We start from the raw sequence: 15,442 nt of genomic DNA, 5'->3' as shown, positions 1-15,442 counted from the left end.
TTTTTTTTTTTTTTTTTTTTTTTTTTTTTCTTTTCTTTTCTTTTTGAAGGAGTAAAACTCTGTGGGGAGTGAGGAGTTTTCTTCATTTGTTTTACTGTAAGCATAAAAATAAATAATTTCCTGTGGGGGACAGAGGCTCTTCTCTCCTGCCTGCATCAAAGCATATATCTGTTTCTAGGATGTGGAATTTAACGTTATATTGTAACCATTTCATTTTTATTATGGTGACAGCAATCAGTTCATGACATGAAAAGCTTTTTCCCAAGCCCAAGTTAGCACTGCTGGGACATTTCCTTTTAGGAAAAGGAGGGTTAAATACAGTTATGGTCTCTGAAAAAACCCAGCCTGCCAACTAGTGATTCCTTTCGCTCTTAGATTTTACAGTTTTGGGAATGGTCAATTTTGTGTTCATGTGCAAAGTGTCACTTCCTTATTTTTCCCAAATAAGAGTAGTGAATCCATAACAAGGAATAGTGTTCTAATACATATTAATAAGTAATAAATAGTCTTCATTTATGAAAATGATCATAAGTTACTAACCTGTAAATGTCAGTATTAAATCCTACCCTTGAACGTGTGTGCCTTGCATATCATTTCTAAAATCATTTTTGTACAGGAGGTATGTGAGGAATCGCAAGTGCATTATGGTCGCTGATTAAGCTAGTAGTAGAAGTGTTTGTAGAACCCTATCATTGCATATATTAGTAATGGAGTGTTAGGTATAACATTCTTGTCTTTAAGTAATCCACAACTACCTGTTTAGTGCTTAGTTGTATGTATTCAATTGGGGCCATAGAAAGGACACAGTTTCCTGGATATAACCACAGAGTGCAAATATTGTGCCCTAAATAACACACCAGTTACTGTAAATGTCAGTAGAGGGAGTTTTTCCGACTTTGATTTAGTGAGAGCCTACAGCAAAGCCAGCTGTTAGCACTTCTTAACTGCTTGTCATTGTGAATGGGTGGGGGAAGAGGGGAGAGGGAAGCATCATTTCTGCACACTTTTTGTCTCTTGATTAAAGAGGAAAACAGTCTCTCATGTATTTCCCAACAGGTGCAGAATCAGAGCACCAGCTCTACTTGTCTCATATTTTCTTTCTTCTGTTTTGTGCATTGAATTTGCTAGTTCTTATTATGGCAGGACTAGTGCTAGCTTAGAAAGCAGGGAAGCCAGAAATGAAGAGAGAGTTTGTTACTTTTGAGAGCTTCAAGTATACTCTTGCCTCACAGAGCAAAAGAGAGAAGGAGCATGTGAGTTCATGTCTGTGCATGTAAATCATTTTAGTTATCTGTCGCAGAGGACACAGTTAATAAAAACAGATGAGACAGAGTAAGAGACAGAAAACAAACTGACTCTTTCACCAAATTTATTTGTAAATCCAGACAGCTCCCAATAGTTGTTGTTTTTTTTTTCCTGGAACACAGAGACATGACACACAAACCAGTTTAAGTGATTAGAAACTGATTTAAACCTGTAACAGAACAGACATTCAGTGTGCATAAACCAGTTTGAAAATGGCTGAAACCGGATATCAGACTTAACTGGTTTGGCTCAAACCACTTTATGCAATGTCTGTCCCAGACCCCTTCCTAGTTTAACATAAACTAGAGACCTCCAGCATCCCAGCATGCTTGCAGGGCTCTAGCCTGCTCCGGACCCTGGTGCTGCTGCATGCAGCCTGCCGTAGCTCTGCCGGCCCCACAACACAGCACCCCCGCTGGGAAGGGGCTTGCACTCCCCCACATTGACAGGGGCTGCTGCCCCCAACAAGGGCCCTGCCCTCTCCTGCTTGAGTGGCAGGGTGGGGGCACAGCCAAGCAGGGCCCCTGGGGGGCAGTGGGGGGGGCAGGGAGCGTGGCAGTGAGGAAGAGTAGTCCTGGCTTGGTAGAAAGGAGACTAACTCTCTTCCCTGCCACCCTCTGCCTCAGAGGCCATGGTGCCTGGTGCTGCAGCAACAAGGGACAACCCGGTAGACCTGGCTCTGGTCCCTGCTTGTGGGATAGAGAGGGGTAATTAAACCCCTCCCTGGCCAGTTCAGTCTGAACTGGCCATGTTCCTCCAGCACAGCTTCCCTGCAGCTGAGGGCCCTCTCTAGCAACCCCCAGCTCCTGGCCTGAGCAGCTGCAGACATGTGCCTACATTGCCTCAGTCTAGAGCAAATGTTTGGCTTGTTACAAACCGGTTCAGCCTAGGCAGGTTAGACTAACCTGCAAAGGTTGAATCAGTTCAGGCTCTGGCTTTTTGAATGTTGTCCCTAGCCAGGATCACTTGCTCTAAACCAGTACCCAGCTCTTTAAATGACTGTGGAGTCTGTGTAGTGAAATAATACCTACAAGCTACATTTTGACCTCTGACCTCTGATTTTTGTGGCTACAAAAAGTGCACATAAGGTTGTATGCACACAGAATGTCCTGTGGAAGTGGAGATTCATGTGCTCAACTTTTGTGTTCAATACAGGTGTACATGTCATTTCGAAATTGCAACTTTTCAGGCCAGTGCCCATGTTGTTTTAAGATCAGCAGAAAATTTAACCTCAGGGAATCTATTTTCTCTGCTGATAGTGGGGTAATTGTCAGTAGTCACATCCACTTTGAGAAAAAAATAGTCTCTTGGATTTGTCCAGAGAAAGCAACTGGATCTAACCATTGTCCTCTGCAAATGATTTTTTGCACACTATGAAGTCTGTTATTTAGCCTTATTAATTTAGTTGTGGATATTAACTTTCTAATGATGCACTCAATGATAAAGTAATGGGGGCTGTTTTAGCTAAGTTATGGTGAACAGGGAGTGAGGTTATGAGTAAAATATCTAATTGAAGTACCTGTGCACCACCGGCACACAAGTTTAGGAACTTAACGGTGTGGTACCTTAGTAAAACTAACTATATTTTTTTAAAATACCAGAATGAATTTGTATAACTCACAGTATTATTCTGATTTCCATTTTTTTTATGGTACTTGATCTGAAATCTAGCACTTCAAGATTTTTCTTGTCCTCTAGTAAACTTAAAAGAATCCTTTTACTTGGAGCTACATTTTTCATGATAATCTCCCAGAATACAAAATGGTGTTAAGTTGAGCCCCTTCAGAAAAATATTGGGAAGATGGAGAAAGAAACTTTGAAAATATCCTGTGTCATTTCTCCCATCATCTGCCCCGTAAGGTTTTTGTAATGTTTTTGCTTAATCGGGGCATCTTGAATTTGGTTTGGAATATGTTTTTTCCTTTTAGAAGGGAAGGCATGAAAAGGAAGGCCTTTAACATATAAAATTATTTTTCTTTCATTCTCTCCTTTTTCTGTTAGCTTCTGCAATCCCAGATAATGGAAGGAGGTCCTGCCTAAAGCTTAAAGTCTTTGTGCGACCAGCAAGTAAGTTCTTTATATCAAGCTTTTGAGGGTGGCTTTTATACGCATGCTTTACTGTGTGATCTGGTAAACAGCAATAAAACTTTTTTTTTTTACTGTTAAATCTTGTGTATCTGTTCTGTACAGCAACATTTGTGTTTTGATTTTCATCATATTTTCTTATCATTCTCCATAAAGCTTTTTTGTTTAATTACATAGCAGTTGCTAACTTGTTGTTTCTTAAATTGTTGTACAAATGGAAGACTATCCTGGCATTTGGACAAGTGCCATAGACTTTAAAATATAAATATATATAAAAAAATAAATAGAGAAGAAAAACATAGAGAGAGAAAAAAAAGGAAAGTGGGGAGTTTAAGGGTGTCTCACTAACATATTTGGCTGTTATCTCTATTTTTGTTATAGACAGCTGTATGAAAACTATAGGTGTTCATGATCGTGTTTTCGATGTTAACGACAAAGTAGAAAATTCATTAGAACCAGCAGGTTAGTATGCTTAGAGAATCTCTTTTAACAAATGCGTCTTTCCCTTTGGTGCTTCAGTACTTCTTTGCCTCTGTTTCTCTCTGCATGCTTTGCATGGTATAATTGCTCTGCTTTGTCTCATTTCTACCAGTGCTAATATTGCTTATGGTATACCTCATTCTTCCAGTATCCTTGTCTAATGCATGGGAGATAAAATGGCTGCTCTTTTATGACATTTGGTTTAGTTCAATGTAGAACCCCTTTTTAAAACTTCCAGTGGTGTGTCCAGAAGTTCTTGCATCTTCCCTTACACAACCCCAACACGTTGGAGGAGAGTAAACGTGCTTTTTTGTTTCATGCGATTTGTATGGATATTGAAAAATAGTAGGGTCGTTGCTTATTTAATAGTAATGCATGGCTCAGGCACACAACTGGTAAAAGTATCTTCCTTAAAAAAAAAAAAAAATTCATTTGTATACCTGGTTAGGCAAAGCACAATTGTGATACATTTTCTCATCAAATTTTTACAGAGACTTATGTCCCCTTCTGGTCCATGTCACCTTCTGGTCCATTTAAAAGAGCAAACATTTCCTAAAATATCAAGTCTTCTCTTTGAATCAGTGTTATCCTTAAGAATAGGAGTCATGCTTATTCTACCAAATTTTTCCTGCCTCCCCCTTCCTTCCCCAAGAACACTGCCAACAGTTACAAGTTAACAGTAACCATGTGTGTGTTGGGACGGGGGGAAGGGAGAGGAAGCTGCATTTGTATACATGTGTTTGACTCAGATCAGCACAGATTTAAGACATGCTTAATTTTAAGCACAAGTTATCCCATTGACTTCAATAAGGGTGCTCATGAGATTTAAAATTAAACATTTCTAAATCTGTGATTAATCAGGGCATATGTTTGTATCTATATCTTTCTATATCTAGATATAGATTGGTCTATCTATTTGTCTGTCTGTATAGATATGGATACAGATGCCATCCTGATAAGAAAAAATCCAGGTTCCGCTGTGTAATTTATATGCAGAAATTCTGTGTACATGTATGTATACAGTAACAATCATAGCAGACTCATGTCACAGCCCTGTCAGTTTCTAATGAATCTGCGAATTCTGCTAAATACCTGTCATCAATAGCCTCAGACAGGACACAAGAAGAAGAATAGGTATATGTGTTCTACACCAGGTTCAACCTATAGATATAGATGTGCACACCCATTTCTTATCAGGATAGTTCATAACCCACTTCATTCCTAGGAGGTTGCTGAATTAAGGAGGAACTCTTCAGCTGTTTGCTGTGCTTTACTTCAGAGGTGCTCATCTGGAGCACACCAGCTATCCAGCACATCTAATTGGAGAACCGGTGCCCCCTGAAATAAAAGCCACAGCAGGTAGCTAGAACACCTCAGCAGTCCCACACAGCTGTTTGCTATGTCTGTACATACACCCAGGTTTTTGCAATCCCTCATCTTTTCAGGGGGCTAAAGAAATTAAACCTATGAAGAATAAGGGTTCTGATGTGCGTGTATACATATATTTATAAATATGCATAAGTATTTGCACAGTGTTGATACTTCATAAACCGCTAGTTGAAATGAAATTTAACAAAAAATCTGTCTCTCTCTGTTGTACACGTGTGCATGCGTGTGCACACATGCACAATGTTTAATGTATACCAAAGGGAGGCTCTCTTATATGAATGTCAGTTTCTTAAGTTACTTAAAAGGGTTTTTCCTTTGGTATGAAGCAATGCATTAATTTTTTTAGCTCTTTTTTTATCCTGAGATATGTTTGCTGATACTTTTAACTATAATATATTATTAATCAGCAAAATAAATTTGACAGCTTTATCAGTCTGAAATGTGTATCTCTGGACAAATACTATTTTCATTATTTTCACTCAAGGGGATATTTGGGAATTTCTAAAATATTTTGATGTTCCCTAATAATAATTTAAATGCATGCTAAGTCCAAGTGAAGTATCTGTAATTGCAATAAATGTGTACTTCTATTATTACACCATTCTTCTTCCAGAGAATACAATTAGGGTAATAATTCCCTACTACTTATAACTTGACTCTAAACATTCTTTGTTTTCTTTCATGATATGAGATATGGCGAGCACTAATTAACGTTTCCCGTGTTAATCTTTTATAACAAAATACTTTTACTTTGAATCAAACCAATAACATAAATACTTTCAGTTAAAGATGCAGCTTGTTTTTAAAAGGGGCTACCCAGCTACTACTACCCTCCCACACTATAAGAGAAGTATGTCATTAGAAAGCAGCAGGCAAAATGAGGAAACAAAACCAACTGATACACATCCTGCAGACTGAGATGAAGTCGAATGGGGCTGGAATGATGATGTGTAGGCTTAATAAAAAGTTTGTGTTTGAGACTATATCAGCTACCAAAAAGTTCTCATCCCTGAGAGCATTGTGTATTTATAAGATTATTTGAGTAAACATAAGTAGACAATTAACCATTCCCAGATAGAACAGTTTGCTAACAAGCTTCATTTTTATTAGGATGCAAGGCATTGGATAGCATCACAGAATAATGTTGCATGCAACTTTTGCTGTGTACTAATCTACCTATTGGAATGTATTTGTCTCTCTTGTATCTTCTCATCCTGTCTGCCATTATTTTCTCTCAAAAGAGATGCAAGGATTGGGACAGGTCAGAGACACATTATCTCATCACCCACTATTATGTTCAATAATTACTCTTAAAAATGGAGTTCTGTGTGGTGATCTTCCCAGTTCCAACCATTCCTTGTTCTTAGTCAGGAAAGGACAGGAAACTGATCAGTACACATTACTACTTAAATTCTTGTAAACTTCAGAAGCCATATAAACTATCAAATTTTTTTTTAAAAAAAGGAAGCTTACAGTAAATTGTTCACTCTTATGAATTTTCATCTCTGCAAACTGAGGACAAGATTAGCCCTGAGGATGTAACTTAATAATGAAATCCAGAAAATTCAAAATTCAGACTGACATAAAATGTAGTTTATTTCCATTGCCATGACAGTTTTTAGTAGGGAAGTTCTAGTCCTCTGTCCTCCTTCCCTTTTTTTATTAATATAAACTAAAATCTTCCCCAGGTCCCTGGCAAGCATTTAGGATTGTTCAGGATTTTAACTGCACAACTCCAATTAAAATAATATTTGTAAAGTGCTTTGAGAGGCATGGATGAAAAGACTGCTCTATTAAACAAGTGCAAAGTGCAGAGACCTTGGGATCACCTTGTCAAAAGGGGCAGATGCTGCTTTGAAAAAGAGCCCCTTAATGTTACATGAAAAAGAAGTTCTATTCTGAAAGGCAGCTTTTTAAAAATGACATCATAGAGTCCCACCGTCCATTAGGTCTCAGTGATTTCCATGCCAGATATGTTCTGTTTAAATATAAAAAGGGTTTTGTTTTGTCGTTTCCCAATTGTTAGTGCTACACTTGCAGAAGCATCTGAAACTCAGACTGGCTTTTGTGTAATCACCAGTAACAAATTCTGCCTTTGTATACACCAGCGCGGTCCTGTTATCCTTAGTGATGATTCGCAGATCTTATTAGGCCAGAACTGTTGACAGTGAGGTTTGTAAAGGAAATTGTTGAGGGCTCAGTAATTAGAACTTTTTTCCAATTCCATTGATGTTGTTATCGATACACATTCTTAGACAACTTGATTTTATTAAGATATAAATTATTCAGTTTATTTACTTGAAACAAAGTTCACATTCAAAGCTAGCTTGTTCTTAAAATAGCCAAATTTAGTTAATTTCCGAGCGAGAGGAATTTTTGTATGGAAATAGTAACATGATCCACAAGCTAAAACAAAGGTAAATTTTAATGTGATTTTAAAGTTTCTTTTAATGAATTATTTTGTTTGATTTTAATTGGAAATTAATTTTGATTAAAAATAGCCAAACAGATTTTAGGACAACCTCAAAAATGTAAACCTTAACATTAGAGGAAAATATTCTACCATTAATATGTATGCAGTTTGTCATTTGTTTTTTCTGGTGAAACTGGTTCTTTTCCATTATTTTAAATTGTAGCAGCACAGATGAATATTAACTTTTTTATGTACAGTGACAGTAAGTAATGATTAATTAAACTTTTTTCAAATTTTGCCTATGTTCTCTTTTGAATTAATAATTGTAACATATTGGCATTTGTTGTTGTTTGCTTTCATACTTCTGAAAAATAATTAGAAATTCTGTTGTCACAATCCCTGCATACCTTATGCTGCAGTGGAAGTTTTACACATGGAATGGGCTCTATAACTTGGTTCATAGACCAACATTTCAAACTTAGGAGCCTAAATCGGTATTCACAGAGCTAAGTAAGGGCCTTGATATTCATATGCTGTTCGTATGCTGAACACCTGCAATTCCTTTTGAAAAACAAGGGCTTTTAATTTAGCTGCCTAAATATTAACCTAGCTCTTAGTTTTACACAACCAAGTTTGAGTTTTATTATATTTGAGGGGAAACCTTACACTGTTTAGTCTGTCAAACCTTACACTCTTTAGTCTGTCAATGCCTTAATACTCCCACTATCTTCTATGGGAAAAAAGGGAATGTGTAAGGAATGGAGGATTTAGGTCCAAGTCCGTTACATGAGATGATATATGGCCATGAAAGTAAATGACAGCACGAGATCCGTTGTCTTGCTTCACAGAGGATAGTGAAATCTACTTGCAGTAGTCTGCTGAAAGGGAGTTTATTAAAGATGCAAAACCTCACTGGAATGTATGCTTTCTGTTTGAACAGATGATACCGTACATGAGTCAGCCGAGCCATCTCGTAGTGATAACGCGGCACAGACACCAAGGATATCCAGCCTGCTTTTGGCAACCCTACTGTTCCTCTTGGCGATGCTTTTGATATTATAGCACAGTATATTCCAGTAACCTGTCACAGAAAACATCAGGGTCTTGGAACATCAAAGATCCACCTAACTGCTTATCCCAAGAAAGGGACTTTATATTGGTTTTGCAGATGTCAATTTTTTTTGGTTTGGTTTGGTTTTTTCTTTTCAGCCTGAACTATGAGCAAGAATTTGAGGGGAATAACTAATTTCAACACCCAACCCTTCCCTGTGACTTTCCTCAACCCCTCCAAAAAATAAAAGGACTCCAAATGAAAATGCCAAATTATAATAGTGACACTAGTGATTCTTATTTTCCTCTGCATTCTCCTATAAGAAGTCACCACCGTTAGCTCACTGTGTTATCTGTATGTGGACAAGGAAGAATAGTGGCAGATGCAGTCAGTGAAGGATAAGGAAATTGAGTGGAAGCCCGGGAGGGTTTTAATCTCCGATACAATATTTATGCCTTCTCGTTCAGTTCTGTAAGATGATCATGCAAGGCATCATGTTATCATGTCAGGACTGGAGGGGAGATATTAAGAACAGATACAATATAACACCACTTCCTCCAGGAGTTTCAAAATGAACGGGCTCTAAAAGGAAAAGACATTGTTTCTTATAGGACTGGCTTGAAACATCCTTGGTAGAAAAGCTTGTTCTCCCACAATAGAAGCTCTGTTTTTTGCGGGGGGAGGGGAGATGAATACTTAGGAATGTTAGCACACAGCAAGCAAGGTCAGATTTAGGAAACTTCACTGAGGGTGATAGTGCCTCGGTTACTTCTGTTTCAGTGGATAGTACACACCAGATTATTTTCTTTCAAAGCAGATCACCATGGTGCTACAATTTTTTTCTTGAAATGCAGAAGCATTTTTTGTGAATAAAGTGACCTTCCCCGGGGCTGACTTAGTAGCTGATAGCCTTGGATGCTGCTCTGGGTGACCATACGTACTAAAGAGAGGACATCAGTGGCCAGAGGAAACATGTTTGGGACACTGGCTCTCCAGTGTGCTCTTGATTTGTCTCCCCTGCAAGTTCAACAACCCTGAGAATAAAACACAAGTAGAAGAAGCCAGGACAGTCAATCGGCATTGCTTGGTAGGGGGAAGAAAGGAAGAGTGTGGAATACAAATTCAAGAGTTGATTTTTTTTTCCCCTTTCCAACACAGTTTGAAGAGTAGAGGAAACGTGTTTATCAGCAGGAGATAAACTAGATGGGCTCCCAAAGACTTAACAAAATATTTTTTTAAAAATCCACTAGAATAGAAAATACATTATTTAGATATACTTTATGCTGAGAGTGAGTATATATGCTTGTCCTATTTAAACATGTGAGAGAAGTGGTAACCCTTGATGCAATTAGGAATATGGGGAGTGTCTTGTTGATGGAAAGTTTAAAGAAACTGAGCATGGCCAAGATAGGACTTGAAAAAGTCATGTGCCAGGAAATGCAAGCCTTGGGGTTTCTATTGGCTAGACTGCCGTGGACTTCGAACTCTGGAACGTAGTCAGGGAAATGTCACCAACACTGAAACAGAACCTTTCAAGCACGAAAAAAAAAAGAAAATATTATGTTAAATGTGAAAAAACAGAGCACTTTCCAACAACACAAAGGTTTTTCTGTGTTTGTTTCAAAGATAAAGTGTAGTTTAAAAATGAACTGGTATAATTAATGGACAGCATTCTGTGAATATAATTAAGAAAAAGAAAGAAAATAAAAGCTGATTCCTTGAGGTTTCTGGGAAGAAATGAATTTAAGGCACACAGGGAAGTTTTACCCTTGTTAAGCTAAAATCTGGGCTTGCCTGATACCATGGAGTATGGATATTAAATGCAGCCTCTGCATTTAAGATAAGACTGAGGAAATTTCTACTAATATCGAGCACATACAACCAAGACCCAAAGTCTAAGCAGTGAGGAAAATCAACCATTTTTGTTGCAATATATGATGAAGACATTGTTTGATATAGTCAGTAAATTTATTTCTTTATCACATATACTTGGGGCAAGTGCTAGTACTTTCTTCAGCAAATTATTAGAGCTTTGAGGAAGGTGGCCTTGAGGCTTAAAGCACCCCTTTAAGGATCTTTAGGCAGAGTAAAGATAATATTGCATGCTAGATTACCACCCTTAAAACACTTCCTACAGCTCACAGTCATAGTTCTATTAATAATGCTAATTTTATTTTAGAAATGGTAGCTTTGGTGGTTTTCCATCAGTTCTCTATAAATGGTAATGAACTCACAGCTGCATATCTATCAACCTCAAACTTTTATTCACTAATCTTTTATTCACTTATTCAACTCTTTGCTTTATTGCATTGCCTCTGCTAACTAAATGAATCACAGCAAAACTACTACAGCTAATAGATTGCTACACTGCATAGAATAATATAACTGTGCGTGGCAAGCTTACCAAACATTAGCTTGAATACTTGATGGCATCTGGCAATCCCAGTCATACCAAGTTAAGCAAGTGCTATAAATCATTGAATCTCTGTGTTTGGTGTTGAGTTACAAAACTCTGGAAGCTTTGGAGGATGTTGGTGCAAGTTTTAGTCAGATTTCCTCCCCACAAACACATCCCCACAGATGTCTGAGGGAATAATTCTGTTACAGCAGTCCCTCAGTCCAGATAGTTCACCCCTACGAGCTGCACTCCTGGTTGCCAAGGGCTTTGCAACATGAAGCAGGGAAATATGGATCAGTCTGTTTAGTGGATACTGTGTATCCTTTAATAGACAAGGTAACATTTCGTGTTAGTTTAGAATATTGTTTTGTACTGTACTTTCTTGGATGGCAAAGGAAAGACAAGTAAAACATAAAAAAGCTATGTTCTTTAAATTCTGTATTATTAGCAACCTCTGTTGTATATAGTGTTTGATAATAAAGTATTAATTTGATTCTTATGTCTTTTGTAAGTGAGAACAATAGACTTTCAGGATATTAAAAACATGTGTTGATTATAAGACAGAGCTTTGAAGCATCAAGTGTGATCATGGCTGAGAACTGAGTTACAAGTGGCCATGACACTGCAGCATACAGGACTCATCTGTGAAAATTGTTCATCTGATCCCAAGACTTCACCATGTCAGGACCTTGAACAACATGACTTTTGATGATCAATGTTTTGTCCTCGGTGTTTAAAGGTCTGATGTTGGAGCTCTGTGGGTTTTTTATGTTTGTTATGGGGTTTTGTTTGTTTGTTTTGGTTTGTTTGTTTTTTTTAAGCAAGTTGGTTTCTAAAAGGCTATGGGAATTTAACAACTCTCTCATTTCATTTTCTTTTCCTTTTTTACCTGTTTTGTTTTCTGGTTTCCTTCTGGTTGTTTTCTTTTTCCTGGATAGTTTTTTCAGAATTGATTTTATATATATATTTTTTTTTTTTTTTTTTCCCCCCCAGTATCATGTGTGACATGCACATAGACTTAATTCCAAAACATCAAGAAACAACTCTGGGAGGGTTCAAATGTGGGTTATTTCCTTTCCTGTGGAATTGTGAAAGGAAAGAAATTGTATTTGTACCTGTTGATTTTTTTTTTTCTTAGAAACTGAACTTTACCTATTGCCTGATGAGAGCAATGGTTCTGTCAGTTCCAGAAATGTAGAAAAGAATGTAACTCCTCCCCTCCATTCATTATGCTTAGATTTTGTACTGATCAGTTTTATTTACAACTCCCCGCCCTTCTCCCTCCCCCCACCCCCCTGCTCTCCCCCTCCTTTTTTTTTTTTTTTATAATTTGGAGCAGTGAATGGGCAGATCTGTTTCTGGTTTGGCATCACTGAGTTTTTCCCATGCATTCGCCCCCAAGCTTCTCGGATGTGAGACAAATCTCCCTACAATAGGCTTGCTGCCATTGTCTGTACAGTTTAATAGATGCTGGCATGTTGGAGGTTACCCATGAGTCTGCGAAATCCGCTTTCCATGCTTACTCTTGACACCCCATTGAAGCCACTCATTGTGTGTGCATCTGGGTATGAAAGTCCGGCTCAGTGTGGTCCTGTGCGTGTACTGCCCTGCTTTGCAGTTTCTTTGCACTTATTCATTGAGTGCTGGTTTTGAAATGCTGACATTATATGAACTTAAAAAAAAATGTAAAAAAAAAAACAAAAACAAAAAAGCAGAACAACAACAAAAAGACAACAACCCATAAGATCTGTATTTGTATATACACGTGTCCGTACAATTATACTTAAATAAAAATTAAAGATTTTCATCATTTTAATTGATTCTCTTAGGCTATATTTTTGTTCACTGAATGATGCCTTTGTTTCAGGGGCTATTTGATTTTATAGTATGTATTGGTGGGCCATGTGGAGAATAATTGGGAAAGGTTCTGGAACGTGAGGAATCTAGTGGGTGCAACAACCAACTACCTGGAGCTATAATTATCAACATTTTGGCTGATCTAAAAGCTGGCTACTGTGAGATTCTTCACCCTTAATGTGTTTGCCTTCCCCACTACTTGACAGAATAAGAAACTGGGTCCTCCAAGTGCAGGAATATCATGTATTGTATCTCTTCTATTGTTGCTTATACTCCACTTGGGCCTTTATAGCAGCCTTTCCTTACTCCCCATGTTAAGAGATGTTCTAAGGCAACTGTTCTGATTATAGACTATTAGAGCCAGTCCTAGGGACATGCAAACAGGGCAGTTGCACATGGTGCCCCTTTACCCAGGATGCCCCTCTGACTGACAGATGGGGTTAGTCATGGCTTTAAAATGTTATTTTTTTCTTTAAAAAAGGAAAATAAAGGGTGAGAGCGGTGGGAGTCTCATGGAGGGGAAAACTTTGAGCAGTGGTGCCTCCTAAAGGAAGATGGAGGAATTGAAGTAACCAGCCCCTTCATTCCTCCTCTTTCCCCCTCAAGCTATTTTTGATGTGCCTTTAAAAATGCATTAGACTGGATTGGCCAAGATGTGCACTCCACTCCAAAACTTCTTGATGGTACTTGTTGTCTAATCATTTGAAAGATACAGTAGCTTAACCTGAGAAATTAGGTCATTAAAGGTGGAGGACATGCACTGAACCTCTAATATACAAACTATGTATTCAAGACAGCTTTAATTACACCATGGTAGTATTAAATTCACTGCAAGCTTTTTATTACATTTAATTAGTTGACAGGGCAGCAGCTACAAATTATAACTTACTGTAACCTCTTTAACAAATGAGGAGTGACAGCTTGGTGGGAAGAGGAGCCACGTATGTGAGTGCTCAAAACAAAGAACTAGTACTCTGGACTTTTGCCTCTGGAACTGTGGTCTTAAAACCAGGGCAGGATTATAAGTGACACGTGTTCAGTATGTCTTAACACACTAGCAATGTCCAGAAAATATCCTGCAGTTTGACACACTTAATACTCTGTTCTCAGAAGACTCTGCTTTAGCTAAGAATGGCATTTGATTTTGTTTCCCTGCATTACTCTATATGCTGTACCACTGAGCTTTTCACCAAAAATAATTTTATTTATGAAAAACTAGGGCATTTTTAGAACTATTCATATTAAAGTAATCTAGCACGGTGATGGTACATTTTTATGTACACAGCACAAAATGAAGGGCCTGCATCCTTGGCAGATTACACTTAGGTGATTTGTTCAGTTTCATTCACGGATGTAAATTACATTGAAATGTGGAAGAGAGAGAGAAGCAGCTTTCCTAGAGTAGCTGCGCATTGTGGGCATTATTACAGCACAGATAATAAGCAGTTTGCCTTGTTCAAACAGCTACCCCCGGGGTTAACTGAAGATGCACAACCCCTCCAGTTGTAAATGACACTTGGGTAAGTTTACCTGTTTTTTTTTTCCAGGGCTAGCTTTAAACCAAATTTGATTGAGTTAAACTGGTGCAAATTCATACTTCATGTACCTGCCTTTTTCTTTTTTATGGTGGTATCAAGATTAATTATGCAGATGTAAATATATTGTGTGTCCAGAACCAAAGGGTGGCTTGATTTAATTTAGAGACTGCCTCTCCTATTTGATTGCCCTCTTTCTGCAGAATTTGACAGTATAGGAATCTAAGCTATCCATTGTTTTTAGGCCCTATTTTCATTAGATTTTGACTTTGTTAGGAAACTGGGTTTAAACACAGTACTGATTAGGGTATGAATTATAGTAGCATGCCAGAGCACCCAATCAAAAAAAAACAAAAAACAAAAACAAAAAAACAGTGTTGCTAGGTTTGCCAGCATGGATGTAGAGCGGAGGAAGCTGTAGCAATACTGTAATTAAGATATTATTTGATATCAACTAGGGACTAGTAAAAACCATACAGACTCTAAGATTGCCAACATGTTACTTAAATCCAATTCAAAGAGTTCAAACCCTGTTTAGAAGAAGAACCAAAGCACCAGTGGAAATACATAAGGCCCAAATAGATTTTTTCCCCCAAGTAAAATTGCTGTCTTGGTCCTAGTTGATTCGGAATTCAGTGTCAGGTACTTCTTACTGTTATCAAAGCACTTTGTAACATCCAAATTTGCCTGTGATGATTGTTCAGGCAAGTGCTGATGTCACTTGGTTATACAAATTTTGTCGATCCTGACCAGAAAATTTAAGTGCAACATGAAGTGGGGAGGGAAGTGGGACAACAAAAAACCTAGATATAGACAATGGGGAAACAAAGTGAACAATTTTCCTGTTTTACTAAATTTTGTGTGCTAAAAAAGTAAAAGTAAAGTAAAGGTAAAGTAAAGGTAAAGCTCAGTTTTCTGCATTCTTCATC

The 15,442-nt window shown here is 37.8% G+C and overlaps 1 protein-coding gene across 2 annotated transcripts in view; it reads left to right on the top strand.

The window, feature by feature from the left end:
• The window catches only part of EFNA5 (ephrin A5), a 294,974-nt gene extending 283,354 nt beyond the window's left edge, over positions 1–11,620 (top strand). The window contains exons 3-5 of one of the 2 annotated variants that reach the window (XM_019517239.1): positions 3,307–3,372; positions 3,772–3,852; positions 8,613–11,620. In XM_019517239.1, coding sequence (XP_019372784.1) covers positions 3,307–3,372; positions 3,772–3,852; positions 8,613–8,734 — 269 coding nt within the window. In that variant the 3' untranslated portion in view covers positions 8,735–11,620. The remainder of the gene's footprint in view (positions 1–3,306; positions 3,373–3,771; positions 3,853–8,612) is intronic. The other variant, XM_019517240.1, reaches the window with a different exon arrangement.
• The last annotated feature ends 3,822 nt before the right edge of the window (positions 11,621–15,442 follow it).

The sequence above is a fragment of the Gavialis gangeticus genome, unplaced genomic scaffold, assembly GCF_001723915.1.
Source record: "Gavialis gangeticus isolate Ggan-Ray unplaced genomic scaffold, GavGan_comp1, whole genome shotgun sequence".
In the NCBI taxonomy this organism is placed as follows: Eukaryota; Metazoa; Chordata; order Crocodylia; family Gavialidae; genus Gavialis; species Gavialis gangeticus.
Note: the sequence above shows the minus strand (reverse complement) of the source record. Positions and strands in the feature narration are given on the sequence as shown.